The 24,139-nt window shown below is 47.0% G+C and overlaps 1 protein-coding gene across 1 annotated transcript in view; it reads right to left on the reverse strand.

Moving 5' to 3' along the window:
* Positions 1-22,910, reverse strand: part of ACAP3 (ArfGAP with coiled-coil, ankyrin repeat and PH domains 3) — a 99,734-nt gene extending 76,824 nt beyond the window's left edge. The window contains exon 1 of the mRNA XM_054222541.1: positions 22,741-22,910. Coding sequence (XP_054078516.1) covers positions 22,741-22,787 — 47 coding nt within the window. The 5' untranslated portion in view covers positions 22,788-22,910. The remainder of the gene's footprint in view (positions 1-22,740) is intronic.
* Between the last annotated feature and the right edge of the window lie 1,229 nt (positions 22,911-24,139).

The raw sequence follows: 24,139 nt of genomic DNA on the forward strand, positions 1-24,139 counted from the left end.
TTTTAAGGGATGCAGTGTGAACTCTTGGGGCCAAAAAATTAAAATAACCTGTCCTTTGTGTTACAATAACAGTTATGCTTTCTTCTTTCTCCTTCTTAGTGCACACATATTTACATGTGCACTGCCCTTTTAAACTGTAAATACTGAGCAGTTCTCAGAGGACAATGTCTGGAAAGGTTTCCTGCTATTGCCAGAAGAAACAAATGTCTTATATGAGAGATATTGGCCGGGGGGAGAGAAGGGGCTTGGTTTTGGATTGGGTTCTGAACATCTTTTCTCTCCCTTCCTCCCACTCCCTTTTTCTTCTCTGATTCACAAGGAAACCACAAAGCAAACTTAAGACTGAATGAGACTTGTTTTTGTGAATGTTCTGGCTTTCTTTTAGGACATTCACTTCCACCCCCACTAGCCTAAATCTCCTCCATTTATACCAGCCCAATACATTCAGCAAACTTCCACAAGTGTAAACACAACTGAAGTCTGGCCTGGTATTTAATTACCATTGTACAAGTCACTGGAAGTTACACTGATGTACAAAGGCATATTTTAATGCTCTCATTTGGTCCAATGCTGTTTAATTTGGTTTAACTTAAACTTTTCAAACTCTTTAAACACACTGACCTTTGCGTGAGGACAGACTTACATGACCAAAAGCCCAGAGCTACCCAGTACTTTTAGCTGCACAGTAGATGGAGTGCATCCCTCTGCCTCTCCAGACACCTATTCCGAAAGGCAATTAGCAAGACACCTATGCGACCCTCCACTTCCCTATCTTGCCATCACCACATCATTAGAAGGCTCTACTCTGCTGCAGTGCAAAATCCAGCAGAGCTAGCTAAAATTACCTTTGTTGCTGTTTTTATGAGATATTTTATATACTTCAGCCTGTGCCTACTTGAAGTTGGGATTTAAGGTATTTTTAAAAACATCACAAGCCACCCATGTATTTCTGTGGGCACTTAAGTGCCTTTAAAATTCCAGCCTTGGATCATCAGCTCTAAAATGAGGTTAATTCTCTATCTAACGAAGAATTGTAGGAAGAACTCTGTTAACGCTTATTTACAAGGTCTGGATAATACAGCAATGAACTAATTTGACAGCAAAGGCTGAAGAAACTTCTGAAAAGCACTGGATATAGCTGATGTGTTTTAACGAACGCTTCCTTTCCCTGTGAAACAGGTTCTCCTGCTCAGGGTTGGGTTGGAGCGATTACACATCAAAGGCTTTGCTTTTGCAATCACTAGGGCCAAGAGCTAACTCGCTAACTCACTGCTCCGCAGCCTGGGATGGCACAGAATTTGGAAAGTGGGACATGCAATGCAGAGCTGCCTGGGAAATTTCTGGAGAAAAAAACATTTTTTCTGAAAGAATGCCTTTAGCATTGGGAAGTGCTGATTTATCACAGCGAAACATTTCATGGGATGGTGTTGAGACTGGGAATATTCCATTCTGGTAGGGAAAGATGGACCAATATGTTCTGCTTCCGCCACTTTGAACCTGAGCTCCCTTGACTTCTAAGGTTCGTATTAAGATCTGAACCCAGCTGGAAATGGAACGACAGTTTCCAAATGAAAAATTACTTTAGAATTTCATATCACGGGAGCTTCTTGGACCAATTTTTCAGCCCAATCCACTTCTGAAATAAAAATTGGGAAAAAAAATCTACCGGAATTCCTGCAAACCTGCACTCCTAGCTCCTCACACAGCTCCAAAGAAAGCCCAGCCCTGCCCTGTGAATTGGCTCCGCATTGCAGCCTAACCTGTCGTACAAATGGGGCTAATGACTGATTTCTGTAATAAGAGCTGGCAAGCATAAGAAAGATTTCACACCCTTCCTCCCATGAATGGGGAAGAAGCATCCAATTAGGAACACTGCCTATACCTTAATCATTTCCTTTGTCTGCATGGTTATTAATATCTTTACATGACTAGTCAAGCCAGGGGCTATGTTTTTCTGTACTTGTTTTTGGCTACTACTTGATACATCCAGAAGCCACACCCATAGAAAAATAAGGAAAGAAAAGGATGCTGTTGTTGGCATTATTTGCAGTAACAACTGCATTCTCCAAGCACACGGAAACCCCTATGTATTCGATATTATACAATGTCACAGAAAGAGACTGTCACAGCTCCAGTGAATCTAAGTAGATACGGCAGGAAAAGAGCAAGAGGAGTAAAGAGAGGCGCAGGAGAGGTAATGCGACCCAAGAAAGTCAAAACAAAAGGTCAATACCCAAACCAAGAATAGAATTGATCCACCCGATTCCTCATCCAGTGCTCCGCACTACCTGACAGATAAATATAACTCAAAACCTCTGCTAAAAAAATGAAAGGTAATCATCAAAAGGAAGCTGGAAGTAATATGTCTTGTAATAAGACTGGAAGTTGGGAAGAAGGCCAGATGTTCTCAAGCCTGCAGCTGGTCCACAATGGACCCAACAATAAGCATGCACACACAATGTGGAATGGTTCAGGCAATGCTGGGAAGAAGCCCACTGCCTGCCTACCTTGCGCCTAGCACATCTGCATTTTGGCTTTTAAGTAAGAATACAAGGGAACAGGAGAAAAGCCAAAGGTGGGAGGAATTGCCAACCCCTCTGTAAATTCAGATGATAGCACTGCATTGTCCTCACTTTGGAAAGCAGATAGCATTTAACTACATGCTTGCAAGTCCTTGCTGACCACTGAGCTCTCTTCTCTGCTGATAGAGCAACAACAGGAGCCAAAACACTCCAGATGTTGGCACTAATCCTGCAGACAGGGATTCCTAGTTCATTGTGCGACACATCTTGGCCCACTTGGGCTCTCAACTGTCCAAGCACCTGGAACAGAAGGATGTCACCCCTGGCAGCGCAGCTGACTCCTCAGACAGGCGTCCCCAAGCAGCAAATTCACAGCAGCTCTAAGATGCTCTGCACAGTCACTCACATCCTCCCCTCGGAGAGAGAGCTTAATAAGTGGAGAGGCAGTGGGCAGAGTCATGCTATTTATATCAGCCATGATTTAAGTGAACATCTCCGTCCACTGGAATGGAGATTCAACTGCTTCTGATTTAATTAATGAAGGCCTCATTTGCTCTGTGAAGCAGGACCACTGCCTATCAGTACATTGTTTATAAAGGCCTTTTCTTCCACACATGAGGATTTCTGTTCTGAAAATTCTGTTACAGACTCACGCAGCAGATTAACAAAGAAAATATTTTACCATGTGCCTTGTTCAAAGAGAGGAGGCATAACTGCACTACGTTAAATAAAACTGTATCTGCGTTCAGCTAATACAAGCCGCTGGCAAGATGTAACTGCAAGCTGGATACCCACCTGTAGTGCTAACCACTACGGCCATCCAAGAGTGGCCCACAGGCTAATCACGTGCCAGGCCAAGGATGCTCTTCAGACAGACACGGCTACCTGGCACACTTTTGGGCTGTACTTAGCATGGTGAGTGGTGGGAAGGGAAGAGTTTATGGCCTCTAGTAGCAGGCAGGTTGTGTTTAAAGACCCTGACCCATGGACAACTCATTGAGAAGTCTATGAAGGCCCCCGTTGGCAAGTATTCCCCACTTGGGCAAGGCCCCCCAAGTTTGCCCAAAAGGCAGGGAGCCCAAGAGGTCTGACAGACAGAGGTAGGTAATGGTGGCAGTCTTGTCAGCGTCCTCCGCACAGCCGACATCCTCCCACTGCAAAGGGAAGATGAGAATGCAGAGCCCTGAATGAGATGCCCTTGGAAGAACCAAGCCAAGGAGACAGAGTTCATGTGGGGAGGAGTGCCTGGGTTTGATTTGAGGCTGAGTCAAGGCCAAGCCACAGCCCTGGATTCTCGATCACTGAGATCACACAAGCCTGACTTGGAAAACAACTGACAAAAACCTCCTCAGAACTGGTGACTGTGACACACCAACCAAACCAAAAGGCACAAAATTCAGCCTTCCACCCAAACCAGAACCAAAGGGGCTCTGGTGTCGCAGTTCGTACCCTGAACCATCTCACAGGCTAAGGCTCTGACAGGACTTTGCCTCCATCCTGGACACAGGGATGATCCAATGGCACTACAAACCCACCACATGTTGCTGGAGGATATGCAGGAATAACACACAGTATTCTGGTTTCTGTGTTCTTTATCTTCACATTTCTAAGGCTCCCTTTGTGCAGTGACTAGTTTATTCTCAGATCTGCAGCCGAAGGGAAGGCTCACTCTGCTTGCTTGCCAAGTCTTAACCACAGCCTTTGCTCTATTTTGTGGAAGGTTTCTGCACATTCAGATTGTCTAAAAGAAAAATCATCTGCAATAAGAAATAGATGGCTGCTCTTTGTATTTGATAGCACCCATGTCTCTGCTATTGCTAGATGGGAACAATGGCTGCAATGATTTCTGCCTGGTCTGTGGCTGGCTGTGCTTTCAGCACTGGTCTGTCACCACAGGGTAGTTCTGATCCTTCCCAAAGCTTTGCTATCAGCCTGCAAACCTCCACAGAAACCAAGACCTGTTGCTGCTAATCTCTGTTTCCCTTTCTGCTCCGAAGTGACAAAGCAGAACGCTACTCCTGCCTCGCATTCCTCCAAGCCCACAGGAAACCATAAATCAGAAGAAAAGCATAACATCCAGAGAGAACTTGGAAAAGGCCAAACACTAGGACCGGCTGAGGGGCTGGGGAAAGGGAGCAGGGAACCAATAAAACCAGCTACAAGGTGAGCACTAACCCACACCTGCACCTTGGCTGCGAGAGGTCCTGCTCCAAAGGTGGAGGGAAACTGAGCGTCAGGGCAGCTAAAAGTCTTCCCCTGTTTCAAGGGAATACATATATACATGTATATCTATATTCTTCGTTGCCTTCCAGCCCCCCCTCCAGCCTGTTCTGTAATTAAATAATAATAATTAAAAAACTTTTAGCAGGAGAGGGTTAAACCTCCCCAAGTGTCACCCTGGGCAGAGCTCTCAGCTGGCTTCAGCTGTACGTAGGGACCCTGCTGGGAGACAGGCCACCAGCAGCAGCGAAGGTTTGCTGTGGAGTGGGGGAAGAAGCTGAGAAGAGTTTGTGTTTGGAGGGAAGTGAGCGAGTAGTGCTTGGTCTGTGAGGTGCCAGCCTTGTTTGGCTCTTCATAGAATCATAGAATGTGTTGGGTTGGAAAGGATATCTCGTCCCACCCCCCTGCAGTGAGCAGGGACATCTGTAACTAGATCAGGTCGCTCAGAGCCTCATCCAGCCTGGCCTTGAACGTCTCCAGGGATGGGGCCTCCCCCACCTCTCTGGGCAACCTGGGCCAGTGTCTCACCACCCTCAGTGTAAAGAACTTCTTCCTGATGTCTAACCTAAACCTGCCCTGCTCTAGTTTAAACCATTGCCCCTCGTCCTATGGCTCCGTGCCCTTGCAAACAGCCCCTCCCCAGCTTTCTTGTAGGCCCCCGTCAGGGACTAGAAGGGGCTCTGAGGTCTCCCTGGAGCCTTCTCTTCTCCAGGCTGAACCGCCCCACCTCTCTCAGCCTGTCATAGCAGAGGTGCTCCAGCCGTCTGATCATCTTCATGGCCTCTTCTGGACCCGCTCCAACAGATCCATGTCCTTCTTGTGCTGAGGGCTCCAGAGCTGGACACAGAGCTCCAGGTGGGGTCCCACAAGAGCAGAGTAGAGGGGGAGAATCACCTCTCGCGATCTGCTGGCCACGGTTCTTTTCATGCAGCCCAGCTCTTGAAGCCCAAAGTTTGGAGTGCCCCAAAGCAACCGAGCAAGGACAGTGTGACCTGCTGCCATTGGCCTCAAGGAGACCAAGCTTACTTGTTTGGCCAACACAGGGAACTGCGGTTGGTTCAGTTTTGCTCTGCAGAGAGTCTGTTACAGCTCTGCATCCTCAGCGTGACCAACCTCGTCTCTGCAGCCAGGTAATGCCTTAAGTCTCCCTGGCTTTGTGACAGGACCTGCTCTACCTTCCTCCCATCAACCTTGAGGGCTGCAGTTTGGGCTGAAGCACTTCTTTGTGGTTGAACACAGCAAGGATCTACTTCATTTAGAGGTGACTCGTCATTCTGGTCAAAACAGCTGAGATTTACTCTGGCCCAGATAAATCTATTTATAATAAGTGTTATGCTAATTCCATACGCCAGTCTGATCCACTTGTACTCACTGGAGCAATAATGCTTTCTGCTACCTTTGCTTTTTAACTGCTTTTGTGCAGCCAGCAGTCATTTTGTTCTCCCATCATCAGCTCTTACTCTAAGGTAGATGTGTGCTTCCCCTCGCCTCCCCTTTCAGTGATCCATACAGCACTCCATTTCCTGCAGCCCTGCTGATCTGCCGGTGGGAACTGCTGGCTCAATCCGAGATCTGCACTATGTTTTGAGTAAGTGGGAGAAACCTAGGTAAAAACAGATTACGCAAGTAGTTTTAAAGCCACTCGCGTTTAAGTCACTGTAAAAAAACCCCGAATTGCTTTTATTACCATATCTGAGGCTCATGTTATGTTTTGTAAAGAGTAGTTCATTTACTGTCACTCTTGTGAACTATGGAGTGTGGAGGGGATTTTACTCATCATTAAAATGCGTCTGTCTTTGGGATAAACTGTACCAATTGCTTAATGCAGAAATGGCAATACAAGAGCTGTTTTTAGTGGTTTGAGTCTCCTATTTTTGTTCTAGGATAATGGAATAAGCTGTGTTTCTAATCTTGACTAAAATCTCTCTACAGATGGCTATAAGCATGATGCAGATATGGAAGACAGTGCCAATGCTTTTTGATCCTGGGAGCACGAGAGAGTTTTCCGCAGTAAAAAACTGAGGTAGAAGAGCAGAAGCTCTGATGATATAAGTGACACTGAAATGATTCTGAGACGTGGCGTCCTCATCTCTCTCCTCGTTGTTTTATTCTTTTTTTTTTTTCAAAGGCTCCACTGAAAAATTTCTTTTCCCTTTTTGAGCCCAATGATTGCTCAGACACTTGAACTTGTCGTCAAATCTATCAGCTTCAGCTCCTTTCCTGCTATAGAAACACAAGTAGCTATCAGCCTCAACTCTTCACTCTTTCTGAAGTCCCAGTGGACAGTACAGTTAGATATTGAGAGATTGCTGGCTTGTCTTCCTGCAAGATGGGGTTTGGATTACTGGTTTGCTAAGAGCAAGCTTGTAGAGCCAGCAAGTGACTTCAGCTTGCTGTTCCACTGTTAAGAGCAGTCAGAGGTGGTCTCAGCAAGCTTCTGAGTGCTACGAGAACCTCCAAGAAGATAAACAATTAAAATACGGAAAGTACATCAAGACATGAAAAACAGATTGCCCAAATCTGGTTTTCACTGGCACATGAATACAGATGTTTTCCTGGTATTTGGAGTTCTATTTTCTCATGTTTTTCATGGAGGCTAGATGTAGCCCTAAAACCATTTCCAGTATGTCGTCTCATGGGTGAAGAGATTCTGTGCCTAGACTTAAGTTAGCTCTAGCTTTGGTAACAGTGTTTATAACATTTTGCACGTTTTGCACAGCTACAGAAATATCCAAGTCTTTGCCTGAAATGTGCTAAATGTCAGTTTATGGCTCTCATCCTTCTACTGAGAGGCTGGAGGTGTATGTTTAGACAGAGTTTTGAAGCAAGATGAATAAGACTTCATATTTTGGTTGCGTGGTATTCCATTGACTTTAAATCAGTACATTGATACTTAGCAAAAACTGAAACCACTCTTCAGGAGACATACAATGACAGATACGGCTTTTATGCATTCTGCTATATACATACACAAGTACAGGCTTTTTCCAGTGTTGCTTCTCATGTATATTCAAACTATAAAAAAGCCCACTGGAATTTATTAAAGTATTTGAGTTTACCAAGTACTTTCCCATACACTGAATTCTCCATCACTACTTTCTGATAGCTGGCCTGAGCTCCTGTAGAAGCAAGGCACTAAGCAACCTCATCTAGCTGGGCCTGCTTTGAGAAGGGCATTGGATTAGATGACCTCCAGAGGTCTCTTCCAACCTAAATTACTCTAGGATTTAATGGCTTAAAGATTAAATCCTTCCTTAGCTCTTTTAATGCACTCCTTATGTAATGTATCTCATGATAACAGGTTTTCCCCAGCTTTCTCTGCTCCACAGCCAAATGTTCAAGGAGACAATAGCAACTTGAGCATCTGGATCTCTCACCGTCCAACCCGGACTGATCTGCAGGTCATACCGTGTACATAAAGCGGGGAGGAAATGCTGTACAGAAGGCAGTTTACTTTTCACCACTCATCATTACAGCCTAGGGGGGAAATTCTGACAGAAGTTGCAGCAAACTATTTCCTACTTCTGCCCATAGTACTTGAGCAGCTTCTCAAACCTTGAGAGAAAAGGGAAGCGGCCCAATAACGTCATAGTAATGTTAATCTTCCAATGCTGCTATTTCAGTGTGTGTGGAAAGGAAAATCCCATTAGAAAACTGACTTGGTGAGGACGTGTAGATCAGGTCAAGAAATAATACTGAAGTAGACTGCTTCCCTAGGGTAGTGTCTCTTCTCTACACAGCCCTCTTGGTGCTTTCATATTAGCAGTATGCAGATGTCTGTGCAAACTATGGTAAAACCAGTAAGGAACATCAACTTCTCAGGGAGTCTACAGTCTGACTGATGGTAAATCAGATAGTTGACTTTCAAATGGCACCATCCTAAGTGCAAAAGGGGTTCTCCGCTTGCCAGAGCAGTCAGGACTAGCTATTTCTTGTTCAACGTTGTTCTTGTCCCCTTCAGTTCACTGAAAGTAATTTCTCAGCTAAAGTGCTGAGCTGAGCACCTCAAAGTGATGGATTCTCCATGCGGACCATTTCATGGGCCAGCCATGTGCGCTAATGCTGATGAATTGGCACAGCAACTGACAAAGATCATCTGGTAACTACCACATCGCAACTTCCAGCTTTAGCTCATCAGAGCATAGCACTATTTCTGCTGATAGCCAGTAATTTCTCTGGTTATCAAACTGAATGGATCTCTACCTTCCTTTCTGTTCTGAGTATCTGTTTTGCAGAAGAATGACACAGCTGCAAGATTCACTGTCTCTGATTCAACGTGCAGTACATCTCAGTTCTACATTTCTAATACGCTTTGAGAAAAGTCCAGGAAGAGATACAGCTCTCTGCATCTGAAATCTGCATGGACAACTGCACTCCCGCTGCTCAGTGTTCCCCAGGCCTCTCTAAGCATCACACTGTGCAGTTCAGTTCCTGCAATGTCGCTCAGAAGAAGGATGCAAGAGAGGGCTATGAGTTCTGGAGAAGAAAATACCACCCAGAGACTCATCCTGAGCAAACTAGGTGACACCACAGCACGCCTGTCAGTCCAACTGCACTGTGCAGGCAGAAGATGACTTCTCCTGAACCAGATTTCTGGCTCTTGCTTTTTGCTGGCCTGGGCCTGCTGTGTCTCCCACAGAGAGAGGTAACGTGCCTTATTTGACCCTCTCGAGTTAGCTGATCCATCTGGCAAGTTCCACAAACAGGACCCCAGTGAGACACATGCCCAGAAACAGGCATGCTAATGACCAAACGTTCCCCACCCTCAAGACTTCATCAGGTGTGTCATTTGCCCTTTCCCACGAGTAATACTTTTTCCGTCCTAGACACTTTGATCCAGCTTGCTAAGCGGCTTTAGAGCAGGGCTTGCTTGTCTGCTCATCAGAAAGCATTTCCCTTCGTGGGTCGCAAGGACCGAGCTTTTGCAGTGGCAATATGGAAACTGCACAGCAAGGAATGAATACAGGAATACTCTTTTCTGAGCTGAAAAAAGAAACATGTGGCCATGCAACTCCTCAGATGATATTTATTTGCTTTCTTTTACAAGCAAAATGGATTTATCAAAAAACTTGTATCAAACAGTTCTGTCTTCTCCCCAAGTGAACTCAGCGGCATCCGTTTACCAACAGGGCTGGACAAGTTCCAGCAGGTTTTGTTGAGACTTCCCCTAGTCCATAGTTTAGCTCAATCCACCCTCCCCCAGCAGGGATCTCTTTCAGCACTAAATGCTCCTTGTTTCTTTTTTCTCTCCCTCCCCTGGGCCTTGGCTCAGAACTGGAGCTCCCCAACCTCTATGCTCCCTTTGTCTCTGTCTGAAAGGCTTTTCCTGTGTCGCGTCCTGCCAAACTCAGCGAAGGTCTTGCCCTCGCTGGCAGCAGAAGTGCTGGAAGAGCGGACTGACCAGGGGGCAATAAGGGAGGGTCCTTGCCCCTTCCTTTGCCCTGGGAGACTTGGGTGTTGCTTGCACCCTCACAGAGGTGCCAAATATTTTTTGCTGTGTCCCAGTGCCACAAAACAACTTTTTTTTCTCCTGTAGTTTACTGATACCCTTAATAACAAAACCCTTTCCGAAAGGGATGAGAGCTTATGGCTGTGCTACTTCAGCTGGTGCTGTATGGAAGCTTGCTGGGGGGAGGATGAATAAGTGTCCTAGACACTACTCATCCCTTGCTTTTATTTATTGCTCTCAAGGGTTGGGCATGGTCCCATTTTTCTAGCTCTGACTTCCTCTTACAGCTCTCCAGAGGGAACAGAACTGTTGTGATGTGGCTGGGGTTGGGGAATTAATTCTCATATAAAGGATTAGTATCTCAATCATCAAGCTTTAGAAAAGGACATTCTTCTGAGCGCAGCTTGTAGGACTTTTACCAGCTACAGCTTGCTTATCTGCTCTCTGTAGCCTTATGATGGATCGTCACATCAATTTCAGCTAGTAAATCATCCTTGCAGGATGAACCTTACTGTCCTGCTGCATACCCGATGTTATCTTGGACTCATACAAGGAGGAAATTCCGAAGCTCACACAAAAAGCCAAAATGTTGGGAGTAGAGGGAATCACTGGGCAGGAAACAGGGACCAGTGAGTGCTACTTGGGAGTAAAAATTAATACATCCTCTGTACTGAGTGATGTGGCCCAGGCAAGGGAGAACAAAGTTGGCATTGTAGTAACCGGGCCTCAGCAGCAGAAAAAGAATTGAAGCACAAAGTCAGGGGTCAGAACAACAGGGTTCAGCACTGTAGGATTCACAGATATTCATCCTTCATGCTGAAAATTTAGCTAGAAACCTCCACTTCATCTTGATTTCTTGGCATCTCACACATCTCATCTGAACCCACACAGTTCAGGTAAAAGAGATGTATGAAGTACTAAACTATGAATATTTGTGGTGAACACAAGCAAAGATTAAAGTCCATGAGGCTAGATGCTATAGCATTTTGACTTCTGAGAGAGCCTTTTCCCATCCCATCTACATATATATCAGCTTGGAGTTTTCCAGTGTCTCAGTCCTGTTTACTAGTTTGGCATCATCCCGTAGTTTTCTGCATTATCTCTGAATTCAGATGAGTCAGTGGCACATCAAGAGCTTGCGTTATTCCAAACTCCTAAACTCAATCTGGCACAACCAGTTTTATTGCACTCTTTGAACACTTAAGGCTGGTGTCTTTCTACAAATGTCAGCTTGCTGCCTTCTCTTCCTCCAACCTTCAGGTAGGCTGTTCTCTGCAAATCTGAGAGCACCATCTGAAGTGCCAGCCTCCAGCTGGTGGAGAAAAGAAAAGCCGGGAAGTGTGTGGGAAGAGAAGTGTGGGGGAAGTGTGGAGAAGGGAAGTGTGGGGAAATATGGGGGGAAGTGTGGAGAAGGGAAGTGTGGGGAAGGGAAGGGAAGCGTGGGGAAGGGAAGGGAAGCGTGGGGAAGGGAAGGGAAGGGAAGCGTGGGGAAGGGAAGCGTGGGGAAGGGAAGGGAAGGGAAAGGAAGGGAAGGGAAGGGAAGGGAAGGGAAGGGAAGGGAAGGGAAGGGAAGGGAAGGGAAGGGAAGGGAAGGGAAGGGAAGGGAAGGGAAGGGAAGGGAAGGGAAGGGAAGAAGGGAAGGGGGCCTCTTGCAATGTCAGTGCTATCACAGTGGCTGTTTCCTACATCCTGGAGTGAGGTCACAGTGCAGGGACAAATCCATACTTCCTGCCAAAAACTGGGTTTATCAGAGAGAACAAAGGGGTGATATTCTGAAAAGAAACTGAGCTGTGGGAAACAGCATTGTTTCACTGAGCTAGATGGAGCAGGAACAACTGACATGCTTAAACAGCAATTCTTCAAAATAGTCATGGAGATTTCTGCGTTACCCCAATAATGCGAATGTAGCAGGACCATGCTGATGTTTAAGCTGGTATTCTTCTCAAGTGCATGGGCGTCAAACGGCCTCAAAGCAAGCCACAAGTGTGTACACTTTCATAACCTAACTTTTCTTTGTTGTAGGAGTACAGAAAAATCTCTTTTAGCTGCTCTCTATGTCCATGGAGATGCTCTATTGTAGCTATATAAGCAGACCACGTCTGTAAAATCTACACAAGTAGTATACTGTATTTTCAGCCCAACGGTCAGAGATTTAGCAGACAAAACCGTATGTCAGTCTCCTCTATGTACTGTTAAATAAAGACTGGCGCAGCTGCTTGGGTGCTGAGAAAGGGCTACAAGCTGTACGTCTGTACCTGTGCATCTGAATGCGTGTGCGTGCAGGCCATACAGCTACATTTTATTCCCATAAAATATCCTCTTGCCTTACCAACAGGCAGATGTATCCAACCCTTGGAAACGCTGCATGTGCACATATGCATTTACACACATGTTCACACGTGCTGTTTCTATTAGCAGTAGCATTTAATAAAGAGTATGGAAATTATTAAGCCTTGCTGCAGCGTGATGAAGCAGACTGGGTATGCAGAGAACGGATTATCTTACTCACTGATATTATATAATCTGTTTAGACTGTGCCACTTTATGCTTATTTAAGGAATGAATGAGCACTTCACTCTGGGATGTGCCACCCCTGAGTTCTGACATCATCCCTTTAATCCACTGTAATGAATATACCGCTTTGCTTTTTCGCCATTCCCTCGCTATATCCAGTAAAAGTTCTGTACCAGAACGATTACTCTCAGAGACCACATATATGTGTGTGCTATTCCACAGTGAATTAAGTGATGGTTAACTATATCAGAGCAACAGAATGTTCTCCGCCTCCCTCAAGAGGAGACCTGGCACATAAGCAAAGTAAACTTCTGCAGATAAGGTGAAGCAAGACAAGAATGGAACGTGTGTGTGGGCACACTCCTCTGTAAATGTACCACACTGCCTTTGGTTAACCTTGTATTCAGTGGATTGGTATGGGCTGTTAAGAACACATACAACTTTTCCGTGAAATTTTTCTGGTCCTTTGTTCCTTCCTATAAATCAAAATCTCTGAAATGAACTCCCTTCTTTACAAAATGAGAGGCCAGAGGAGACAGCAAAATGCAAAAATAAAAAGGTCTGTAGATGCACTGCTTTAAAACAAACACTCTCCAGTGAGCCAAAACATGTACCCCACCAAGCGAACATTTTGCCAAGAGGTTTGTGGAGAAGTAATTATCTTGCCTCGTTTTCTTCTTTTGGGAGCAGTGGCTGACAGGAGAAAGCAGCTCCTGCAGCAACATGTGTGGCTTACTCACTACTACTTTGACCTGTGTTGGTATTGTCTCACCTGGTTTGTCAGGGCAGATACATGCATGCCTACATGCTGTTCAAATGCACGGGACTAGTGGCAAAGCCAGTTTCCTCACCACCAAGCAGGAAGAAACACATAAAGACTCTTCTCTAAGCCTTCTAGAGGAACAGAGTCTCCAGCATGCCCTATACTCTTTTCTAATCTGCTGCAATAGAAGTAGAAACACTTTTCCCTTTCTGCTAGCAGCTCGCCCAACAATGGGCAGAACATTAGGCATGATGCTTTTCCCTTGCTGGTACCTGGCCAGCCACGATGGGTGTTGTGACTGTAGTTGCGGGCAGCTCCTTCTGGGCTGAGGGCCAGTCTGGCTGCAGCTAGGCATGGATGCAGTGGAGATGCAGGAAATCAGCCTCCACCCTCCTTGCAGTCCACAGGAATAATTGTTCAGTATCCCAGTTCTGCTCTTTATCCTACTGGGTCCGACAGGGAGGAAGGCTGGCAGCTTACATTCTAGCTGCTCTGTACTGGGGAGTAGAGACACAATTCAGCTCCATGCAGCCCAGAAGATCTACACATCTCCCTGGGGCTGCGATTAACCCATGTCATCCATCTCCTTGGACTGAGGCGTACAGCTCCCGAGCGCTCCAACATACTCCATGCTGGGAATTCTGCAGCTTAAATTGCTTGTCTTGCCCATTGCAAGATTTTAACAGAGCAGGCTCTGCAGTGCCTCAGAGAAGATAAAGAAGCAATTAGAAAGCTACTGGCAGGTAAAAATCTCATCCTTCCATACTGGCCATAATGCCTGCTTCCCCCTCTCCCTCCAAGTCTGCAATTGCTGGTCAAAGAGGGAACAAATTCTGCCCTTAGTTCCTCTTCCTTTCCCCACGGGAAAAGTTAGCATGGAATCATGTTAGCACAGAGACGAATCTACTATCCTTTTTTTTTTTTAACTTTCTTTCCTCCAGCCCCATTTTTAAAGCAAGCTTAACATTAGCCACAATTAATTATGGGAAGAGTTAACAACCTGTGTGCATAACGTCTGAAATCAGAATACAGCCCTGATGCAGAGGAGAACTGCAAGCAAACAAGCAAGCAAGCACTCTTGGCTCCAGGGAAACATTCTGTCCCGTCCCCAGATTCATCCAAACTTGGACTGCAGAGCTCTGTTTCTAGGGCTCTTTTCTTTATCCCAGATAACCGGACTTAGAAAGCTAGCAGTAGCCTGGTTTTTCAAGCAAAGCTGGTGCTTAGGAAGCCAGAGAAACTCATGGTTCCACTGGCCGTTCTGCTGAAAAAAAAATAATACTGTGGCTGAAATTTCATAGTGTTATGGAAGCCAGTTTTAAAGGGACCATCGCCGTTTCAGAAAAGCTTGGCATTCCAAATCTCTTGTGCTTGCTTTTCATTCTTCCCTCCCATCCCTTCTCTTCCACTGCCCCTTGAGAACTGAGCAGTTCAGGACGCTTGGTGTCCAGGCTGTACAGGGTTAGCAGTTTCAGGTAGCTTTTAGGTGCAAGAATGAACATAAACTTATTTAGCAATGGCTACAGGAAATTGCTAGGTGGTGGGGAAACTGGCTCTGTCACCAGCCCCATGTATCCAAACAGGGCCTAGGCACACGTGTTTGTCCGGACAAACTCTGTGAGACAGTAGGGACACAGCCTAAGGACGGCATGGATGCAGCTGAGGGACAGCTGCACCCGGACCCAAAGTCGCTCCCGTAGCTCTGATTACAGATCTCAGCCTTCATGTGTTCCTAACCCCAAATAATCCAGTGCACGCGTTTTCCATCCTGAGTTCATCTGTTACCCTGTTGAGCCCTAATACCAAACTGAAAGTCTTCAGCCTCTTCATATCCACTATGTGACTCGAATAGGGTCTCCCAACTCACTGAGCTAGTAACCCCAGAATATGTGCCCTACAAATCAGAAAATACTGTTTAACAGGCAAAAGGGACTTGTAAAATCCCCCAGCGAGGGTTTAACTAACTCAGGAGTTGTAGCGGAATTTACAACGCCCTGATCTGTGCATCAGCAGATGAGACAGCGCTTTACTCCTTGTCCGGTGATTATAGGTCAGAGCCCTACTGACAGTGCAAAACTTTGCAAAAGCACCCAGATTAACAGAGGCAATGTCACTGATAACGTTGATAACGTGCAACAAGCTCCCATCTCAGGCTGTCTGGCACAGGGGAGGCCAGCCAGGGAAACCTGCCAGACACACAGTCCAAGCTCCTCCAGGCAAAGGATTCTCCACCATGCTGTCGCATCCCTCCTCCCTGACCAGCCTGCAGAGCAGCCTTGATGCTGCCGCTGAGATGAGGAAAACCCAGCCTGACTCCAGGAGTCTGCACTGCATTCCTGTCTCTGGGAGGCATAAGGAAATGAAGATAAATGGATGGCTTCCCTCACACAGGCTGGGAGAGGTCCCCAATGTGCGCAGCAGCAGTACGTTGCCCTCCTTCCTAGCCCTCCTCCGCTTGGAGCCCACTGCTGGAACCCCATACTTCCCTACCTAAAGGGATCACCAGAAAATAATGATTAATCAATCAATCAGTGCTGATGGCATCATGCTACAGAAGGTCCTTTGTCATCAAAAACATTATTTCACAGGCTTTTGACTCAGATACCCAGTGTGACCCTTCCACCCTGTCCCTCTCCCCAGGCTAGGGAAAATGAACCAGAGGGGCTGTTGAAATGAACACATGGGACTTTCCTCAGTTGCACAATCGCCAAGTGCCCAAGCAAGCAGTAGCCCTCAGCCCCTGGACTCCCTGGTCTCTACTCGAGCTAGCAGAGAGCCTGAGTTCCCTTCAGATGAAGGCTCAACACCATTGTTTCCCATCACCTCCACGAAACCGGCCTGGTGGCACCTCTCCAGCTTCCTGAGCTCCAGCAGTGTGAGTGACAACGGACTCTGACTTATCCCTAGAATGCAAAGCTCGCTGGCTTTGCAGTAACACACATTTCAACAGGAGCCTGTCTGGAGTCCACGTGAATGAGGCTACGCCAAATAATGTTTCATTGAACTCTTACTCTACGTGCTCACTTGGCCACACCGCAGCTCTTCGAGGACCAGGGTTGCAGTCCAGAGACACCGCATGGTGCCAAGACAACCAGCAAACGCAATTATCAAGACATGTGGCACTCTCCGAGGAGGAATGGATGACTATCCCACAGAAAATTACAATAGCACAGATAAGCCAGCATCAGCATCTCTCAGCCGCGTTACTTCTGGGTCTAATTACCCTCTTCCACCACAGGGTTATTGTGCTTTTCTTTTTATTCCTTTTAGCAAGCTTTGTCATCTAACTTCCAACCCTCTTACATTCTTTACTACAGCTATAAGACTAGCAACCAAGAAAACCCTGATCTTGGTATTTTCAGTGGCTTTTGGCCACCCTAACAGGACAAGGTCTATGGTTCCTCGTGGTGTTGGCCTCTGGAAGGCTTTGAGGGAAAGCAGTCCAGACTCTCAGCCAGAGTTTTACACTTTGCAAAACTTCTCCTGCAAAATCATTCAGGTTGAACAGCTTTCTCCTTACGCTTATCTCTTGGCAGCCAGAAGGTGAGCCCGGAGAGAGAGGAATGTCAGAAAACTATCGCTGACAAAAGAAGTGATTTTCACCTCTGTGTAGCCACACACATCCCACCCAGCAGAAGACAACAGAGAGGAACAGATACTGAAAACAAAAGCAAGCAACTTCCAACTCAGAAACTGATTTGTTAGATGACTAGAAACATTTCAATGTTTGCAGATGCTCTTACAGGGTACATACTATTACAAAGCAAGGTGTGTCACAGGAGTGTTATTCCAGTAATAAGGTCAATCGTCAAGTTACGAAATATCAAAATTTCCCTTGTCCGTGTGCTACAGCCTGAAATTTATGAGGTATAACTCCCATGGGCCTGAGAGATTGTATTTCAGAGTTTAATATCATACACTGCAAACTCACAGCTTTTAAGTCTGGGCAGTTTTACCTTGGGAAAAAAAAGAATTTAAAAATCCTTTTCTGGTTTGGAGTGTTGGGGTGGATCACTGGGGTTTTAGCTTCAGAGCCTTGGCCCTTTGGGATACCCTGCTTACGCAGTTCACAATTCAAAGTTACTAAGGAAACTGCTTGCCAAAAATTTGGCATAAAATACCATTTATGAAGCCAAGCCAGAAATCTCAAGCCAGTTGTCACCCAGTCAGTTCTCTCATACCAGGGGATTTTCCCTGACTACACGTTGAATAAATACCTTCAGATCTGCCCACAGTAATGCAGGCTGAAGGGCTGCAGCTTTTTCCTAAGTACTTCAGGGTTCACATGGGGGTTTTGATGACGGGGAACCTCAGATTAAGGGACGTCTGCTTCCATATATTTCTGTGATACCACCTACGGAGGAAAAAACCCTGTGCCGTGCGAGGGTCCTGCTGTGATCTGCTGTGAATGTGACTCATCTGATGCAAGAACAGCTGAAATGTAACGCATCCGTGATTGCAAAGGAGGCCCCTTGGGGTGAAGCTGTCACAACTACAGTCTCGGTATGTCACATCAGGCACAAACTGCCATAAATACGCATGGCGGGGGAAGAAGCACAACCCATTAGATGAGGGATGGACCCCACCATAAACTGTGCCCCAGTACAACCCCGGTAAAAGCCAGTTTGGTTCTGTATCACTGACTAGGGGTCACTTTAAAGGGATGCTGGAAGCCAGGAGAGGAAACCAAGCCTCCCTGCATTCGGAAAGCACCACGCTGACGTATAGATATTTAGGGGCTGGGTGGACAGGACGGACTGCTGCAACTGGGATAGCATCTCATGGCTGGTGCTGTGAGAGGAAGTAACTATATGGTGACATCTTTGCTTTGACTTCTCCCCTTCCGTACTTCAGACTCTTTGACTTTAGGAGCGCAATGATAAAGAGGTAACAAATAGAATAAATAGATAAAGACTGGTATTATGATTGATATAGATAATATCATGCTGCTTTTGTGATAATATCTTCTCTCTCGTGCAACTAAACCAGCAAGTGATGGCGATTGTACTCATTAGTCTCTGATTCAAAAAGAAGCTCTCTGTGTAGGCGTATCTTCATGCAACTGCAATCGGCATCAGGGATCTTGCTTACATAAGAAGCCTTGTGTAACAAAAACCAATTTCAAATCAATGCACGTGCTCTTTTTGTTAAACTGATTTAGTTAAACAGATGAAGATTCCTTCTTTGGTCATTCTGGGTGTAAATTAAATTTGCTTTTAAGTAACTTAAGCTAATAAATTTGGCTTACCTCAAACTGCAGTGTCAATTGACACAAATCACACAGAAGCCACTACGGTTTTTTCTGCAGAGGCCTTCACTAACACATATTCACACAGCACGGATGCATTAAAACTGGTTTTACTAGCTTTAAACTTGTCTAATCAGACTTCGCAAGATCAGTTTGACTAAGGGTTTTAATACTTCCCATTCTGTTTGAAACACCCTAGTACAAGTTAGAAAATATTTTCTAAATGTACCTTTTTTTCACTTTCTTTTCCTCCGGCAAACGACAAAATTTTTTTCCTTGCATCTTTCATGGAGCTAGAATTACATGCCTGCATCTTTCTCTGCCTGAGAGCCGCAATAACGTGCCGACAGTGCTGCACGCTGCTAGAACAAACATCTCTGCCAATGTCCCTGGGTCACTGCCTGATGACAGTGCCGCTCCGGGGAGTTCTGCGAGCGTCTGAACTGCTGTGGCACAGCCAGCCAAGAGGCTGCGAGGCATGGGGGAGGTGAAGGTGGCACCCCTCAGATCTGGGCACGTACACGCTCTTGCATAGCCTACCCCTCAATTGCAGGTCTCCATTTCCTGCTAAGCAGCACGGAGGTCCCTCGGTGGCCCGGGGCTTGGATGTCTATGGAGGGATGCTGTTAGCTGTCTGTTCCCTGAGGTCGTGGGAGCTGCAAGGGCTCCTCCTGAGAAGATTCCATCAGTCAAAGCACGGCACCTCCTGGCTCACCCCACCGACCCGCAGCCCGCTCTGTGGTGGGTAACCCTGACCTCACAACAAGCCTGATTAATAAGGTTAGTTAATAGCAACAACAATTACAATAGCAATGTTAGTTAGGGAAATAACCGCTGATTTCCCTCCCTTGTGGGAATTACCACAGAGGCATTTGGGGTTTTCTGTGACCCACGGAGTGCTACAGCCAGGTCCAACCTCTGCAATTTGTTCCTACTCTTCCCTCGTCCTCCTGATTGTTCCTAGAGTGCATTTACACCCGGAATGAGTAATGATGTCCCTACCCGCCCCTTAGGACCAAGCGAGTCTTCCCTGAGCGAGGAGGGAATAAAGGCAGGGGGGAAACGTTGGGGGCTGGCAGTATGCCCAAGGACTTCCATTTTGCAAGAATGAGCCAAATTTATGCATCTAGCAGTGTCGCTTAACAGATCTGCAAGGGTAAGGGCAGAAGAGGGTTCTTCTTTGCATCCCTCTAGACCACTGCCTTCCATGACCGAGTGGAACAAGTCAGAAATGTGTTCCTAGATTTCCCAGACTCCTGCTAGCTAAAGAGAGGGCTCTGCATGGCAGGGAGATGAAAGCCGCATCTATTGGGGTTACATTCAAATGTGCTAGAACTGGTCTTTCAAGGTAATTATATTTGTTTACTGGAATTGAATATACATGTCTCTACAAGATGCCTTACAGAAATAAGGCTTATCTACCAATCTAAAGATCTATACATACTTAAGTAACAAAATTTTATTTTTAAAGTTTTCTTTGTAGCAACTGGTCCCTATAAAATAGGAAGCAATGATGGATTGACTGTATATTGAGTATTGATTTGGAGTGTTTTGACACGTAATTGGATTCGATTGCTACAGTAGACTAGTTTGGTAGCCTTATTATGGGATGCTTAATACAGTGTTTATGCCTGTGCAATATTTTGCGGAGTTTTATTTTTCTCCCTGTGTATAACAAACAGAAAGGAATTTGATTATCTCGAAGGCTCACTGTTGAGGGGAATAAGTCAATTGTAAAACATGGCCCAGCCCTGCGCTGGGAAGTGCAAAAGGGCTCGGTGCAGCAGTGGGTGCCAGCAGGAAAGGGAGGGCGATACCTAGCTAAGGGACTGGTATGGGAAATCTGGATTAAATTTTTGCCTCTTCCACAGATGTTTCCTATGGCAAGGGACGTTACCTATTGCTGTCTCAGTCTCTGTTGAGAACATGCATTATGTGCTACCTTCTCCCACCTCGCTTTTATCTATATTTCTGTATGTAGTTTAGCTTGTATGATATTTTTTTATAGTTGTAAGATTTTAGGAACAGGTTAGTAAGCATCTCTGCTATGCACTATAGAAGAAGTCCTGGCCTTTACAGGCATCTAAGGATTCTCTTGTATTACAAATAATTGTAACAGAAGAACAAATTAAAGAATTGGGAGGAAGAAAAGTATACAAGGAAGCTAAAATCTGTACTCTTTGAGAAAGTCTGAAGAATTCTGTTTTGTTCTCTTTTATTTTGACACGGGTCTGCAAATATCAGTATTGAGGTGTTCATAGTTCCCCTGCTACATACATTTCAGCCGTCCTGAAATATACAGGTTTATTTCTCTAGTCTAATCTCTTGTTCTCCCTGTAACAGGCAGACTGTGTCTGGCCATTTGGGAAATAGTTCATAATTCCATGCTTAAATAACTGGCTTTTGATAAAGGTCCAACACAGTGCTGTGAGGGCTGTTTTGTTTTTATGGATGGAGCAGACAGAGCAGAATGATGTTGCCTGCATACTAAGAAACTTGGCCTGAAGCCCACACACACCAAAGGCAAAATAAATAAATAAACATATCAATCAATCTTGACGTCACCAGGAAAAGGGTCACTGCCATGTGGAACGAGACATCTGGACAGTGAAGTCACTGCTCTGGAAGGATGCCACTGAACAGTTCACATACTCTGCAGCACAATAGGATAAAATGACAGTCAAAAAAAGAAAAAGGCGGGGCGGACAAATTCTAATTGATGCTAAGTGAGCAGAGGTTTAAAGAAGGAGCCTCATACCTTCTGCAGACCTGTCCATGCACCTAACTTTTTCCTGATGAAAAAGTCCCATGATTCCAATGCCAGCCAGGCACACAAATCAGACCAGCCTGTCATCTCACATGACACTGTCCATTACATTTTCGGAACCAGCTTTGGAAGAAGAAAGAGCAGGATCTTACCACGCAACTAAAATTACAATGTGTGAAGGGGACCTTTTCCACAGCCCTACATATTCCCATACACAGGGATAAAGAAGATGCACTTGCCCGGGTATTTGCATTACCTGCAGCCGTACACAACCACACATATACATACACAAAATGACAATCGGGCAGAGTAGCCACACCAACAGACCCCGCATATGAATCTTGCATTCCATTAAATTATTTTTAAATGCACTTAAGGGAAAATGCAAACTGTTCTGTTTAATAAAGACAAAGGTTTTGAGAAGAAGCAACAAGAAACGTCTGCAGGGGAGACCCCCTGACAACTCTTTCCGCTGTACACACAACCAGCCAACTTGCTTCTGCAGGCTATTGTCTGTCTTTCCCTCTGTCCCCATCCAGGCACCGTATTGCAAGCAGCAGGGGGTTGTTAACTATGGAAGCTCTGATCTTCCCTTTATAGCATCAGGACATCGTAGCCCATCCAGGATGCTCCTGGCACAATGGAGCATCTGTACCCAGAATGTGGAGGCTCCTCTCCGGCCCTGGGCATTTATGAAACGGCCTGATTTAAATGCAGCGCGGCCAAGACGGAGTCTTTGTTGTCATAGCCCAGATTCCTTCAAGACCGCTAAAAAAATCCACCCTCCGAGAGATGGGAATGTGACTGCATGGAAAATGACTGTATTTCTTAGCCCTGGCTCTTCGGGCGGGTTAAATCAGCCCTGTCCAGCGGGTCCCCAGAGGGTGATGCCAGTTCACCCCATTCTGAATGGGACCCGGCGCTGTCTGCCGGCTGCTACAATTAGCAATTTTTCATCTGCAAAACGCCCGAACCCAGCGGGGGCAACGAGGCAAGGAGGGGCAGGTTGCCCGAGAGGGCAACGCCTGCAGGCCGGCGGCTTGCCCAGCCCCGGGCGGGGCTCGTTGGGCCGCCAGCCCCGGCCCGGGGGTCGCCGGGGCCGGCTCCCCGCTTCCCACCGCGGCCCGGTGGAAGCCCCCTCCCCGTCCCCCGGCTTATCGCCGCCCCCCGCCGCCTAAAGCGATTAGCGGAGCTCGGCGGGGCCCCCCGCTGTTCCCGCTGCTCCGCCGCAGGGGTTGCCCGGGCCGCTGGGCTTACCGGAACCGGGGCGAGTCCTTGATGCACTCCTCGAACTCCACCGTCATCCTGCCGGTTCGGCCCCGCGGAGCCTTCAGCGGAGGAAGCGCATCGCCCGCCGGCAGCCAAGGACGCGCGGGCGAGCGAGCGAGCGACCGAGCGAGCGACCGCCCCCCCGCGCCCGCCGCTCTCCGCCCGCCGCTCGCCGCTCCCCGCCCGCCGCTCCCCGCCGCCGCCGCCGCTCTCCGCCCCGCAGCGCCAAGGGCCGGGCTGTCCGCGGCCCCGGCGCGGAGCCGCCCGCGGGCAGGGGCGGAGGGCAGGGCGGTGGGCCCGCCGGTCCCCTCCCCCGGTCGCCGGGGTCCGCGGGGCCCTGGCTAGGCCGCTGCGGTTAGGCTGGGAAACACAGATGCCTTCCCCGCTCCGTTTTGAGGTGGGGATGGGTTCTCAGGGGATGATTGTGGAATCGGAGAAGGGTTTGGGTTGGAATCATAGAATCATAGAATCACAGAATGGTTCGGGTTGGAAGGGACCTTAAAGATCATCTAATTCCACCCCCTGCCCTGGGCAGGGACACCTCCCACTAGACCAGGCTGCTCAAAGCCTCATCCAGCCTGGCCTTGAACCCCTCCAGGGATGGGGCATCCACAACCTCCCTGGGCAACCTTAAAGATCATCTAAATGGCCCAGGTTGCCCAGGGAAGCTGTGGCTGCCCCATCCCTGGAGGTGTTCAAGGTCAGGTTGGATGGGGCTTTGAGCAACCTGGTGGGAGGTGTGCCTGCCATGGCAGGGGGTTGGAACTAGATGAGCTTTAAGGTCCCTTCCAACCCAAACCACTCCATGATCTAGTTCCAGCCCCCCTGCCATGGGCAGGGACACCTCCCACTAGACCAGGTTGCTCTGGGCCACCCTGTTTCTGTGACAGTGGCCACCGGCTCATACATCAGCTCACATGGGAGGGGATTCTGCCCCTCTACTCCACTCTGTTGAGATGCCCTGCAGTGAAATACTTATTGATAGTTTGATAGTAAATGCAACAGCATTTTACAAGATTCCATGGCAAGGGACACTTGGTTGTTTACTGCATAGAGGACAAGGTCAGACAGAATTGTCAGGGAGGCCCTCCCGTTGAGTCACGAGGTTCAGAAAGGACCCCCTTGCTTTCTAAACTCCTTCTCAGAGAGGAGTCTAGGTGCGGCTGGATCCAATCCTAGTCCCAGACTTGGTCAACGGTTTATGTCTAAAGGATTACATAGGTGCAATCAATCCATTCTATCACTTGGCTAAGATTTCAAAGTTTAGCATGCTATTAACCACTTACCGAGGATCTGTTGCAGCAAGGAAGCTCTTAACCTCGAGGAGTAACCTTGAGTGGGCGTCCCTGCTCAAGGGGAGATCCTGGTGTGCAGCCGCTGCCATGCA

The sequence above is a fragment of the Rissa tridactyla genome, chromosome 16 (genome assembly GCF_028500815.1).
Source record: "Rissa tridactyla isolate bRisTri1 chromosome 16, bRisTri1.patW.cur.20221130, whole genome shotgun sequence".
Classification (NCBI taxonomy): domain Eukaryota; kingdom Metazoa; phylum Chordata; class Aves; order Charadriiformes; family Laridae; genus Rissa; species Rissa tridactyla.